Source organism: Mus musculus, chromosome 15, assembly GCF_000001635.26.
Source record: "Mus musculus strain C57BL/6J chromosome 15, GRCm38.p6 C57BL/6J".
NCBI lineage: Eukaryota > Metazoa > Chordata > Mammalia > Rodentia > Muridae > Mus > Mus musculus.
In genome coordinates, this window is record NC_000081.6 from 34496068 (window position 1) to 34510997 (window position 14930).

Consider the following 14930-nt stretch of genomic DNA (forward strand, 5'->3'; position numbering starts at 1 on the left):
GTTTGTTTTGTTTTTGTTTGTTTGTTTTTTGAGAGGGTTTCTCTGGATAGCCCTGGCTGTCCTGGAAATCACTTTGTAGACCAGGCTGGCCTCGAACTCAGAAATCTACCTGCCTCTGCCTCCCGAGTGCTGGGATTAAAAGCGTGGGCCCCCACGCCCGGCTTTTTTTTTTTTTTTTTAGAGCTGATTTGTTGTTTGATTTTTATAATAGTCAGTGATGAGATGCTATTTTGCCTAAATATGTAGTACAGTCGGAACTATAATTAGGGCCAGTTGTTGGAAAAGTCTATCTCAATCCCAAATCCAAATTAATGATTTAAAAAATATAAAATTTAACCCAGCAACTCAATTTCAAACTAGTTTTTTAAATCAAACAATGCAGCCCAGCACAATCCAAAGACGTGCGGCATGAGAACAATTTAAAGAGAAATTTAGGCCTGTTTTTATATCATTGTTTCCTTTTTTTTCTTTTTCTTTATTTAATGTACGAGTGCTCTGCTGCATATATATCTGCCTGCCTGAAGAGGATATCAGATCCCCCTATAGATGTTTTGTGAGCCACCACGTGGTTGCTGGGAATTGAACTCATGACCTCTGGAAGAGCAGCCAGTGCTCTTAGCCTCTGAGCCATCTCACCAGCCTGTATAACATTGTTTCTTAAGAGCATAAACCTGTATGTACAGTAAGAACACTGGGTTCATAACTTGCCTGGGATCTTGGCTGAGCTGTTTCAGGCAGTATTTGTTGGTGTTGTATGGTGTGTAAGCATGGGATGTCACTGCTGAACTGTGGCTGTAGTGACGTCTAGGTAGAGCACTGCCAGAAACACTTTGGATTCATTACACATTTGACTTCTGAATTGTTCTTGCTAGATTTTTCATCACCTCACATTCAGCTACATGACCCTATATGGGGTTGTGATCCCCAACTGGAGAAGCTCTGAGGCTACCTACAGTTCTCATGCTGTGTCAGAAGGAGCGTAGTTGCGGGCTAAATGTTTCTTACCTTGTTAACGTTTGCTTTATAGTCAAAGTTCATGTATGTGTGGATATGAATATCCAATACTTGTGTTGTTTTGATCCTGTACTTTGTTTATGGTAGTCTGCTAAGTGCAGTGTGACAATAAGAAAGGTCAGACCTGTGACCCTCTGTCAACATGCACTGTAAGAAATCCTCTTGATTCCCTGTCATCTTGTCCTGTGTAATGCTGAGGGACTGCTTCCGTGCTTCAAGAATGGTGAGATCCTTTTTCTTGGTTTAGGGCTTCATGCTGGAATACACGAGCTTCCTGCTTGGACTCCACAGCCTATTTGGTTCCATCTTCTTCCTATGTTCCTCTTCTAGTCCTCCTGAGTTTTGATTCCTGTTGTTCACACGGTAGATTCCTAAACAAAAATTACAGCTGACATTTTCTTACTGGCTTTCCCTGAGGTTGCACAGTTTCCCTGTATAGAATATTTCATTTGTGCTTTTAGTCTCCAATTGTTTTGAGTTTTAGGAGTAGTGAATGGAGCTGAGCCTGGATGGAATCTCAGAATGCTTACCAGATTGGGGAATTTTCTCACTAGTGGCTTGGTTACCTTTTCTTTGAGGCACAAGAATAACCTACTTTCTTTGCTGTTATCTACATAAAGTTTATGTGTTGGTAGAATATTCTAATATTAAGGAATTGAAATGCAGGCTTGGTAACTGCTTCTCTGAGTTTTTCTTATTTCAGTATCTCCATGGTGCACGTTTTAGCCTGGACTCCATCAGCAAAAGAATTAATGGCTGTTGTATGGGGTGAAGGCTTCCAGGGCCTGTCTCAGGCTTTATGAATTATGCCAAGTGCCTATGTTGGTCCCTTGTTGACATGAACATCCATTAGGTTCAAAATCTTCATTTCAGACTGTTATCTAGTGTAGTTGTGGAAAAACACATACAGACATACATATTGTTTTATTAACATAACTTCTCAAGTCTTTATGTTACATAGTGTAGGGTATTGTTAAAAGTTACATCTCTAGTCAGCCATATTATGAATTTTGTTTTGAAAAAGAAAACAAGTGTTTCACGTTGACTCAATGAATAATGAGGGTGTTGGTCCAGGTGTGGGGACTCCTAAGTAAACCCATCAGGTTCTCTCTGCACCCATCCTTTATGTGATTCACTTGAAGTGAAGTCGTGAGTGAAAATACCAGTAATTTATCTTCAGTTTGGACTCAAATATTTTACTTATAATTTATCCCGGTCTTTTTATTTCAGCCAAGAACCAAGATAAAGCGTTATAAGTAATTTAATTTTAGTGATCTTACCTCATTTTATGCATCATTAGCGATTATATGTAGTTTAATTATTCGGCAGTGCAAAATCTGCCAGTTGGGATAGTTCCATGAAGAAACTCTGTTCCTTTATTTTTTGAGACAAAAACTGTGAAGTCCAAGATGGCCTGGAACTTGATGTGTAGCCTAGGTTGGCCTCAACCTCAAAGATTTCCTTCTGCCCAGCCCCCAGCTCTATCCTGACGGCTGGGTTTATAAGCATGCAACAGCACTTTCTTTTGAGATGAGTGACTTTATTGAAATCTCTTTTTTGGGGATTCCTGCTATAGATTAATATGGTAACATTTTGGTATCATCAAACATTGAGTTATATAAATATTTATTAAAGTTATTATTATTATTATTTTACCTTTCTTGTTTATCTGTGTTGGAGGTTAGGAGTATACCTTGATGGGCATGTAGTTGTCAGAAGACAACTTTTGGGAGTAGGCGCTCTCCTTGCATTGTGTAGGTCTCAGGATTGAGTTCAGGTTTAGTGGCAATTGCCTTTACCTGCTGAGTCATATTACTGGCTCATTTTAAAATTGTATTCTTTGTTGTGTTTTGAAATAGGGTCTGTCAGGTAGGTCTGGCTGACCTCATGCTATGTAGCTAAAGGATGACCTTGAACTCAAGAGCCTCCTGCCTTTGCTTTCCAGATGCTGATGCGAGCACCCACACCTGGCAATTCTTTTTTTTTTTTTTTTTTTTTTTTGGTGTTTTGAGACAGTTTCTCTGTATAGCCCTGGCTGTCCTGGAACTTACTTTGTAGACCAGGCTGGCCTCAAACTCAGAAATTCACCTGCCTCTGCCTCCTGAGTGCTGGGATTAGAGGCATGTACCACCGCGCCCGGCAACAATTCATTATTTTTGAAGTGAAAGTTTTCTCTTCCTCTATTAAGTGTATTGCTTTCTTTCTAGAAATGTCTAATGCAAAGGAAAGAAAACATGCTAAGAAAATGAGAAACCAGCCCAGTAACGTGACTCTGTCCTCCGGCTTTATGGCTGAGAGAGATGGAAAGCATCATTTTGGAAAGGGGAAGCCGTCCCAATCTCAGAAACAAGGTAAGACGCACACACTGTTCTTGTCACTTCATTTGGATTAATTGCCTTTGCCAGTTTTGTTTGCTCGATGTCACGTAAACGAGTTCATTTAAAGAGAGAATACAGAAAACTGTCCTTATCAGAATTTGTGCTTACAAGTCTGCCTTCTTGTTAAAGTTCACTTACAGAGCTGTTCAGTCCATGTCCCTGGACATGAGAGAGCAGGGAGGAACTTCATTGTGTCCCAGCAGCTTGCTTCCCCAGCCTTCCCCTGCAGAGGGTAGGGACTGTGGAAGTACAGGCTGCAAGGAGCACCAGCCCTGCCTGGGGTTTCAGTCTTAGCTGTGGGTATGAATTGTTTCTAGACTTTAAAATAACAGGCTGGTAAGGTGCTTAGGATATAGTGCTCAGTAAGGTGCCCACCCATACCTGACCACCTGAGTTCCATTCCCTAAACCTACTATGGAAGGAGAGAACTGACTTTGAAAGTTGTCCTCTGAGTTTGTGTGCTATTGATACATAAAATTACAATCTATATGAGATTGAGTTCTCTCTTTGAGTCTGTGTGTGTGTGTGTGTGTGTGAGAGAGAGAGAGAGAGAGAGAGAGAGAGAGAGACAGACAGACAGACAGGGGGTATGAAGGGAAGAAAAGAGAAAGGGGAGATACTTTTTCTTGGAGCAGAGGTTTGCTCTCATTCAGTGTTCACTTGACGTTGTGAAACAGACATACTATTATAGAATGATTATGTACACTTTACAGCTGATATGTTTGATCTAAGGTATACTTCTGTTTCCTCAGAGAAATATAGTCAGCATGTCAATATCTAACTACTGTGCTAATTTCACATCCTTGGGAAGTGATAGGGTGCAGATGTCCTCTGGGATAGCAGTGGGAATGCCAGTTAGGAAAGCTGCTTTAAAGCATGGCCTGCCTTAGCCCCATTTAAATAAATATTAGCTATAAACTCTTAAGCTCTAGAGTTAGATCTAGACGTAGAGGACTATAGTTTGACATGTGGTATACCTTTCCCAAATATTATCTTGTATTGTATCCTGTAAAATTCTCCACTGACCTCTCTTATGTTTGTAAATGTTCAGGCCATAGCAAGGGCTTAGATTAACAATTCATGTTGCGTTGGAAATCTCAAAGGAAAAAATTTCCTTGTACCTGTTAGTATGTCTCACTGATGTGGTTGCTGTTGTATGTGTTTATATGTCTAACTGATGTAATTTGTTATATCTGTTAATATGTCACACTAATGTGATTACTGTTATATGTATTAATATGTCACACTGCTGTGATTCCTGTTGTTTTTGTTTATATGTCACACTGATGTGATTGCTGTTGTATGTGTGTCACACTGGTGTGATTGCTGTTGTATGTGTTAATATGTGACACTGATGTGATTGCTGTTGTATGTGTTAATATGTGACACTGATGTGATTGCTGTTGTATGTGTTAATATGTGACACTGATGTGATTGCTGTTGTATGTGTTTATTTGTCACACTGATGTGATTGCTGTTGTATGTGTTAATATGTGACACTGATGTGATTGCTGTTGTATGTGTTTATTTGTCACACTGATGTGATTGCTGTTGTATGTGTTAATATGTGACACTGATGTGATTGCTGTTGTATGTGTTTATTTGTCACACTGATGTGATTGCTGTTGTATGTGTTAATATGTGACACTGATGTGATTGCTGTTGTATGTGTTAATATGTGACACTGATGTGATTGCTGTTGTATGTGTTTATTTGTCACACTGATGTGATTGCTGTTGTATGTGTTAATATGTGACACTGATGTGATTGCTGTTGTATGTGTTAATATGTGACACTGATGTGATTGCTGTTGTATGTGTTTATTTGTCACACTGATGTGATTGCTGTTGTATGTGTTAATATGTGACACTGATGTGATTGCTGTTGTATGTGTTTATTTGTCACACTGATGTGATTGCTGTTGTATGTGTTAATATGTGACACTGATGTGATTGCTGTTGTATGTGTTAATATGTGACACTGATGTGATTGCTGTTGTATGTGTTTATTTGTCACACTGATGTGATTGCTGTTGTATGTGTTAATATGTGACACTGATGTGATTGCTGTTGTATGTGTTAATATGTGACACTGATGTGATTGCTGTTGTATGTGTTTATTTGTCACACTGATGTGATTGCTGTTGTATGTGTTAATATGTGACACTGATGTGATTGCTGTTGTATGTGTTTATTTGTCACACTGATGTGATTGCTGTTGTATGTGTTAATATGTGACACTGATGTGATTGCTGTTGTATGTGTTTATTTGTCACACTGATGTGATTGCTGTTGTATGTGTTAATATGTGACACTGATGTGATTGCTGTTGTATGTGTTAATATGTGACACTGATGTGATTGCTGTTGTATGTGTTTATTTGTCACACTGATGTGATTGCTGTTGTATGTGTTAATATGTGACACTGATGTGATTGCTGTTGTATGTGTTAATATGTGACACTGATGTGATTGCTGTTGTATGTGTTTATTTGTCACACTGATGTGATTCCTGTTGAACTGCTTACTCACTTTGTGGCCTTGGGCTTTTCCTTGGGAAAGTCTCCTTTCTACCCAAGATTCCTTTTTTAAAAAAGATAGTAGGGCCTGTGAGATGATCCAGAGGGTCACCCCTTGCTAGATGAGCCTGGAGACCTGAGTTTAGTCCTCAGAACCTGTGCTCGTGTGTGTGTGCGTGCGGGGTGTGTGTGTGTGTGTGTGTGTGTGTGCGCAGGTAGACAGGTAATAACTCACAGGTTGGCTCTAGAGTTAAGTTAATTCTGTGCTGTAAGCCTATCTCTGGTATGATACGGTGATGTCTTTCTTTTTGTTTTGTTTTTGAAAATGTACTAGAGCTTCATTCTGGAACCTCAAGGCAGTGGCAAATCAAGATGAGTCCCCACTTGCTTCCTGAGTCTGATGTGAATGAGCAATCTTCCTCCAAAACCATGTTTAAGAAAAAGGGAGGCTGGAAAGCAGGTCCTGAGGGCACTTCTCAGGAGATCCCCAAGTATATAACTGGTAGGTATTTGTCAGGAAGTGTGTTGGCTCTTTGTACACAATGCTCTTTGCTTCCCTGCCTAGCTGCCTCCCCTCTCTCTGTCCTAACCACCGGCTCACCTCTCTCCTGGGCTTTGACTATTGCGTCCTGAAGCCTGCTGCTCTCCCTACTTCTGACTCATCTCGTGAATCTATGGGTGGCTGTTCCCATCACTTCCATCTCCCTGCCCCACTGATCTTTAGTATGGTGTTCTGCAAACGCAGAGCAAATCTTGTAGACACCATGATTTGGCTATGGGCTCTTGCCAGACTTACTGTCATTGCTGCGTGATCTCCACCCCACTATAACATAAATTCTGTGTCCCTTGAACGTAACTTAGATATGCTTTCTGATATCTTTATTTCTTCTCAGATGAATTTGATTGTTTCTCTAGCACCCTGCTTACAGAGGAGAGAGAGAGAGAGAGAGAGAGAGAGAGAGAGAGAGAGAGAAGCTTGAGACTGACTGTTTTTTAATGAAGAAAACCAATAATAATAATTACAAGTTTTGAAAAAACAAAATAGTAAAGGAAAATTCCTCTTAGTCAGGGTTTCTATTCCTGCACAAACATCATGACCAAGACGCAAGCTGGGGAGGAAGGGTTTATTCAGCTTACACTTCCACGTTGCTGTTTATCACCAAAGGAAGTCAGGACTGGAACTATAAGCAGGTCAGGAAACAGGAGCTGATGCAGAGCCCATGGAGGGATGTTACTTACTGGCTTGCTTCCCCTGGCTTGCTCAGCCTGCTCTCTTATAGAACCAAGACTACCATCCCAGAGATGGCACCACCCACAAGGGGCCTTTTCCCCTTGATCACTAATTGAGAAAATGCCCCACAGCTGGATCTCATGGAGGCATTTCCCCAACTGAAGCTCCTTTCTCGGTGATAACTCCAGCCTGCGTCAAGTTGACACAGAAATGGTTGACACAGCCAGTACACTCCTTGAAGTCAAAACTCTTGTGAATCCTCCCCCCCTTTTTTTTTTTAAAATTATTTGTTAATTTGTACTTAAGAACAGTTATGATTAGGGGCTGGCGAGGTGGCTCGGTGGTCACAACACTTGCTGTGCAAACATGAGAGCCTGAGCTTGTGTCTTTCCTGCCCAAGGTGGGCATTGTTGTACATGTATATAACCCCAGGACTGTGGGGCAAAGACAGGTTGAGTCTGAGAGCTTTCTGTCCAGCCAGTCTTGCTAAACCAGTAAACTCCCAGTTCAGTTAAGAGACCCATCTCAAAGGAATAAATCAGAGAATGATAGAGGAAGACAGCTCTTCCTCTAGCCTCTGCATGTATGTGCCTGGGCACAAGTAACCACACAGTCAGATGTAAACATACAGGCTGGAGCGATGGTTTTACCACACCTTGCTCTTACAAAGACACAGGTTCAATTCCCAGCACCCATATGGTGGCTCAAAACCACCCATACCTTTGGTGCCTTTTTCTGACTCTTCACAGCACCAGGCACAAACATAGTGCACATACGTACGTACGTGCAGGCAAAGCATTCATACACATACTACAAAGTAAACAAATTAAAAAAATGTTCAGCACAATAACATAAGCTTTATGTGGCTATTAGCAGATAACAAGATAAATAAAACACCAACTTCTTGTTTAAATCATCACTTAAGATTGGAAATACAGAAATGGAAACACCAATTCATTCATTTCATTAGACTACAGACAGATCCCAGTATTCAGGAGGCAAAGGATAGCCTGGTCTGTAGAGTGAGTTCCAGGAGAGCCAAGGCTACACAGAAAACCCCTGTCTTAAAAAAAACGAGAATAAGGGCTGGAGGAATGGCTCAGTGGTTAAGAACACTGATTGTTCTTCCAAAGGTACTGAGTTCAATTCCCAGAAACCACGTGGTGGCTCACAACTATCTGTATCAGGATTTGATATCCTCTTCTGGTGTGTGTGAAGACAGCGAGTATACTCGTCATATATATAAAATAAATCTTTAAACACAAAAACAAAACAAAACCAAGAGGATGTTTTACTCAGATTGGCAGTTCACACCTGTAATCCAAGGCAGGACGATCAGTTCAAGGCCATCCTTAGGTACAAGTCAAACCCTGTCTAACATGTAAACAGCACACATACACAACTAAAAAGACTAGGAAACAACAGTTGTGAATATGTTACATGACTGTATAGTATGTTTACATCAAAACTCCTAAAGTTGGCTAATCCTTTTTACTAACTAGAAGATTTAGGAAGCTTGAATTTTTTTCTAATTAGAAAATGGAATTCTTTTAGAAAACATGGAAGCATGTTAACATTGAAGTATCTTCTCCAGGGATAGGGACACAGAAATGACCAGTGTTGGTACTTCCCTCATAGGGGTCCTAGTGTCTGACTTGTTTCAGATCTGGCTACCACTGAACCCCAGCAGAGAGACTGCTGACTCAAGACTTGCTTTCAGTCACCCTACTGTTTGCCATTTCCTTCAACAGCTTCTACTTTTGCTCAAGCACGAGCCGCTGAAATCAGTGCCATGTTAAAAGCTGTGACCCAGAAGTCATCTAACTCACTGGTTTTCCAGACTCTTCCAAGGCACATGCGACGTAGAGCCATGAGCCACAATGTCAAACGCCTTCCTAGACGGTTGCAGGAGATGGCCAAAAAAGAGGTAGGCACTTCACTTAAGTGTAAATGTTTACATTAGTAGGTCTAAGAAATATTAACAAGTATTAATCCAGAAGAATTTTAGGGAAGTCAACATACTTCTGATAGCATTCTCTATTTCTTTTCGAATATTTTTAGTTTGATCATTCCATAGCCCTGTCCACTTCTTTAGCTGCTTTAGCAGGCAGTGCGATATTATAGCTGCTTTTAGTAGACCTTTAATCCCGGTGCTCAGGAGGCAGAGGCAAGAGGATCTCTGGTTTCCCAAGGAACCTTCTCTTCTCTTCTCTTCTCTTCTCTTCTCTTCTCTTCTCTTCTCTTCTCTCTCCTCTATCTTTCTCTTCTTTTTTTTTTGAGACAGGGTTTGACTTGGACCTAAGGATGACCTTGGATTGCAGGCATGGACTGCCATTCTGAGTAAAACATCCTCTTCCCTTCCCTTCCCTTCCCTTCCCTTCCCTTCCCTTCCCTTCCCTTCCCTTCTCCCTTCTCTTCTCTTCTCTTCTCTTCTCTTCTCTTCTCTTCTCTTCTCTTCTCTTCTCTTCTCTTCTCTCTCCTCTATCTTTCTCTTCTTTTTTTTGAGACAGGGTTTGACTTGGACCTAAGGATGACCTTGGATTGCAGGCATGGACTGCCATTCTGAGTAAAACATCCTCTTTTGTTTTGTTTTTGTTTTTTTTAGACAGGGTTTTTCTGTGTAGCCTTGGCTCTCCTGGAACTCACTCTACAGACCAGGCTATCCTCTGCCTCCTGAGTACTGGGATCAAGGGTGTGTTCTGCACCCCCACACCACGCCCCCCTGCAAATTTTTTACTTTCTAGATTGACTGTGAAGTCTGTTTTCTAGCAGAATTTAGCATTTATCTGTCTGTAGTCTAATGAAATGAATGAATTGGTGTTTCCACAAAGGTAATGGGTGGTTTTGAGCCACCATATGGGTGCTGGGAATTGAACCTGGGTTTTTGTAAGAGCAAGGCGTGGTAAAACACTGAGCCATCGCTCCAGCCTCTGTTGTATCTCCATAAAGGATGAGGCCTGCTTGTCCTGCTAGCAAGTGTTAGGTCTTTGTCTCCTTTCTAGGATTACCTGCCTCTGAAATCTTAATAGTTTCTATTGCCTCCCTCTTCAGTCAATGTGAGAGAAGACTCCAAACTAGCCAGCTAAGCAGAGGGGCCTGTCAGGTCTCCACCCCATCTGTTTATGCTTAGTCATTGAATCCTAGTGCTCCGCTGTGCTCTGAGATGCTTACAAAGAAGGTTCGGGTTCAGCCTTTCCTTTTTAAACTGTAGGCGGAGAAAGCTGCTCATCAGAAAAAAGAACATTCAAAAAATAAATGCCACAAAGCCCGAAGATGTCACATAAACCGGACTCTGGAATTTAACCGCAGACAACAGAAGAACATATGGTTAGAGACTCACATCTGGCACGCCAAACGGTTTCATATGGTGAAGAAGTGGGGTTACTGCCTTGGGGAGAGGCCCACGGCCAAGAGCCACCGAGCCTGCTATCGAGCCATGACAAACCTCTGCCTCCTGCAGGTACACCAGGCTACTGGACTTAGAACCTTCCCTGTGCCAAGTCTTAGGCTTGTTCATGGTGCAGCAGTCTTTTCTGTAATGTTACACATCTTCCAGATGAAGACAAGGACCCTGCTGGGTGCTGGAGGTGAAGGGAGAGGCACATATGTCCAATTGTTAGTCAGATAGATGGGTGTAAGAGACAGGATGCCAGGAGGGACAGGATGCCATTCTTTTTTAGTCAGTGCTAGACTAGAACACTTGATTTTATGCTTCACATGTGTTCATTCATCAGTAGTCCTTACAACAACAGCTTAAGGAAGTCAGTTCCTGTTTTATAGATGTGGAGACTAAGTTACCTCCGCCCATACAACCTGAGCTTGGGGCTCAGGCCATCTGACTTTTGACCATTTTTCTTTGTTGTGACCCAGTTGTATAAATTTGGGTGAGCTCCATCTGATAACTGAGAGGGAGCCATTGTTGGCAGGAAGGTTTCTGTGTCAATAATGGAAGTGGTTGATAGGGACTTGTTCAAATCACCACTGTAATTTTCAGTTCCTGCTGCTTAGCAGGCTGGACTTACTTCAGAGTGCTGTGGAGAGGGTTGCTTGGGCACTGGTCCTGGCTGCAGTGCACAGATGAGTGTGCCGGTGCCTTGGTGCCCTCTCCTGGGACATAAGAACAGGACTGATGGTTAACTTCAGGACTGTAGCAGTCAGCACAGTTCTTGAGATTCCTTCATACTCAGTCCAGTCTCTCCTCAGCTTCCTCTCAGTTTGCCCTGTGCATAGCTTACTCTAACTGGCATGGGAGGGAGATGGACAGATTAGTTCTTTATGTCCAACTTAGCACTGCACTCGGAGGTGCTGCAGTGGCTAGCCAAAGTGAGCAGGGGTTTTTTTAGCATAATTTTGTGGACTTCTTCTTGTCTTACTCCTTTACTGTGGCTTCTCACCTTCTGTAGATCTGAGGAATAATGAGTAATCCTTTTTTAAAAGCAGTAGTTTTTATAGCCTATTTTGAACTTGCCTGTGAGAGTAGAGTGAAGCACAATAAGCTTGCTAAAGTGTAGGGCACTGTATATGATAAATTAAATGAAGGTGCATTTTGATTTTGACTCAGATTGGCTTAAGACTATCTGCTAATGTAATAGTAGTAGGCAGGCTTTAGATTTTGAGTTGTTGAAAGCTGACTTCCGGTAATTGATTTTGTTCTTAGAACAGGTTTTCTGGTTGTCGGAGATGTTAGATCAGATCCCTTCTGGACGTGGAGTTAGAGGTAGTTGTGAACCACCCAAAGTGGGAGCTGGGAATTGAACTTGGGTCCTCTACAAGAATAGTTTGTGCTCTTAACCTCTGAGCCATCTCTCCTGTGTTCCTCCACAGGTTTTCTGATACAGCACTGGCTTCTTAGCATTTTTTTTTACCCCATAACAGATCCTAGAATATTTAAACATGTCTCTCCTTTGTTCAGGATTTATCATATTACTGCTGTTTGGAGTTGAAAGGCAAAGAGGAAGAACTACTGAAAGCGCTCTCTCAAATGTGTAGCATAGACGCAGGTAATTTCAACAGCTTGTGCTGTGTTAATCTTTGTGTATCTGTTCATTTGTAAATAAATGTCTGTTATAAGCACTACTAAGCAGTTCAGATTTAATATGGAAATGTAAGATATTCTTATTCCCAGTGAGTACGTTAATTTAAGAAAGGTTGAGTTGATATTTAAATCTTTAATAACATTCTTATGTAAAGTGAGTCATTATTCCCGGAGTAAACTTAGGCAGAAACACCTTGAAACTCACTAAATCATTGATTTAACAAAGATTTTTTGAGGACTTACTCTGGCCAGAACCAAAGCTTCTCTCAGAGACTGACAGTTGCTAAAGCATGGCTCTCAGGAATAATACTGCTCTGTGTGAGCACCCACAGTCTCGCTGTTGCATTTATGTTTGTGCCAGGCCTGACTTTTGCTGCAGTTCACTGCTTGTCTGGGAAGCGGCAAGGGAGCCTCATGCTTTACCGGGCAAATAAGTATCCCAGGGAAATGCTTGGGCCGGTTACCTTCATCTGGAAGTCTAGGATGACCCCAGAGGATGCTTCTGAGGATAGGCAGCTGTGGATCTGGCTTCACCCAACTCTTAAACTGGTATGTCTTTCTGTTGCATTCCATCTCTTTAATCACAGTGTGTGGAGGGATTTAACCGTACACGCGTGGGAGTCTGCTCTTTCCTTCCACCACATGGACCTGCTTACTGCTGCATTCTTAATTACTATTGGAAGACAGTATTTTAGAAATTTCAGTGGTAAAAAAGTTTGGCTGACGATTTGATGTGATAATTTTTTTAAATGAATCAATTAAAATGTTACTTTCCATCCTTCCCTTACTTTCTTTTGCTTTCCCTCCCTCCCTCCCTTCCTTCCTTCCTTCCTTCCTTCCTTCCTTCCTTCCTTCCTTCCTTCCCCCTCTCTCTTTCCCTCCCTCCTTCCCTCCCTTCCTCTCCTCTCCTTTTCTTTCCTCTTCTTTCTTTCAACAGGGTCTGTGTAGCCCTGGCTGGCTGGCTTGCTTGCTTTCTTTCTCTCTCTCTCTCTCTCTCTCTCTCTCTCTCTCTCTCTCTCTGTCTCTCTGTCTCTGTCTCTCTCTCTCTCTCTCTCTCTCTCTCTCTCTCCCTCTCCCTCTCTCAACAGGGTCTGTGTAGCCCTGGCTATCCTGTTGCTATGTAGACCTATCTGGCCTCAAACTCAAGGTGATATGCATGTTTCTGTCTTCCAAAAACCCACGTCTTCATGCCTGGCTGATTTTTTTTTTTTAATTTAATTTTTTTTTTATCTAAAACTATTGAGCAAAGAATGGATGTACTTATCTTGACAATGATGATTTAATAAATAGATACACATTATGTAATGTTTATCACAGTGAACACACTCATCTCTGTCAATGTAATTTGTAACACTGCATTTAACTTAAAGCAGTTTTGAAGGATTTATTTTTCTATTTTATGTGTATGCCTGGTACCCACAAGGGCCAGAAGAGGTGGTTTTAACCACTAAGAAATATATCTCTTGAGCCCTCTGTGTTTAATTTTGAAGGTTAAAGTGAATGTTTACATACTTCCTTAGGCTGTCCTAGAAGAAATAAAAACAACATGCCACTGTTCAGAACCCGTCAAGTCAAATATCTGCATGCCTGACCCACTCCTGACACCAGCCCCGGAAGACATTCAAGCAGGACTAGCTGGTGACAAAATCAGCAAGAAAAGAAAAAGGAGAGACGATGGGGAGAGTGTTAGCCGAGCTAAGAAGACCATTGGTGACGGGACACGAGATGCCTGCCAGCCTCGGTCATGGCGATCTCCCACTACAGGGATTATAGTCAGGTAGGAGGAGTTTCAGTGGGAGACTGTCATTGTGACAACACTACGATCATCACCTCCCCCCCTTTCCTTTTTTGTTTTGTTTTGTTTTGTTTTCAATAGAGGGTTTTCCTGGCTGTCTTTAGAACTCACTGTGTACACCAGGCTGGCCTCAAACTCAGATTGCCTGCCTCTGCCTCCCAAGTGCTGGAATTCAAGGTGTGTGCCACCCTACCTGGCTATGCCTTGTGCTGTGTGCCACCATGTTTGCTATGTTCCATTTTTATCACAGACATCACGTGTGATAGACATTTCCATTTTGTGGTCTTCTCTCAGTGACTTGACAATGGAGATGAACAGGTTCCGGCTGATAGGCCCTCTTTCGCACTGTATCCTGACCTCAGCACTGAGGGCTGCTCCTGTACACACAGTGAGTAAACACGGCAGATTTGTGAGGCCTCACATACAATCTCGTATTCTGTTGGGTTGCCATATAATCTGTTATTACCAGCTCATTTTTGCTTATATATTTTTTAATCTTTCACTTCTAGAAGATGGAATTTCAGTGGGTGTGATAGTCAATTGAATATTTAATTCATATCCTCTTTTGTGAATCTGTAGAAGGTAATCCCTGCTCCGTAGATGGACAATGGGATGTCTCTAAAATCTCTTGACATTTTATGTCAGTTTTTATTCCCCTTTCCTTTAGTTTTTTGTTTTCTTTTAGTTTGGCTTATCTGACTGATTTTCTGGAAAGTTCTGAGCAACATGTCTCCCGGCACTTCAGATCAAAAGCAGGGCTGACATCCTTTGTGTTCTCAGGATTTGTAGCCGCCAGTCCTACTTGTGACTGAGTGGGTGAGGAGCTGATTTGTATTTATTTAATTTTAACTAAGGATTAAAGTCAGGGCGCTCTTTGTGGCCTGTGTTACCTCACACCTGCAGTTCTCACCTCACCTTTGACCTTTGGCCATGTTGGCCTTCAGGTTCTAGAATGTGTCA

General features: G+C 41.8%; 1 protein-coding gene across 2 annotated transcripts in view; it reads left to right on the forward strand.

The window, feature by feature from the left end:
* The window catches only part of Pop1 (processing of precursor 1, ribonuclease P/MRP family, (S. cerevisiae)), a 35343-nt gene that overhangs the window by 757 nt on the left and 19656 nt on the right, over positions 1 to 14930 (forward strand). For both annotated transcript variants that reach the window (NM_152894.2, NM_026340.3), the window contains exons 2-9: positions 3222 to 3365; positions 6244 to 6411; positions 8892 to 9067; positions 10352 to 10600; positions 12053 to 12140; positions 12537 to 12724; positions 13696 to 13952; positions 14265 to 14358. In NM_152894.2, coding sequence (NP_690854.1) covers positions 3224 to 3365; positions 6244 to 6411; positions 8892 to 9067; positions 10352 to 10600; positions 12053 to 12140; positions 12537 to 12724; positions 13696 to 13952; positions 14265 to 14358 — 1362 coding nt within the window. In that variant the 5' untranslated portion in view covers positions 3222 to 3223. The remainder of the gene's footprint in view (positions 1 to 3221; positions 3366 to 6243; positions 6412 to 8891; positions 9068 to 10351; positions 10601 to 12052; positions 12141 to 12536; positions 12725 to 13695; positions 13953 to 14264; positions 14359 to 14930) is intronic.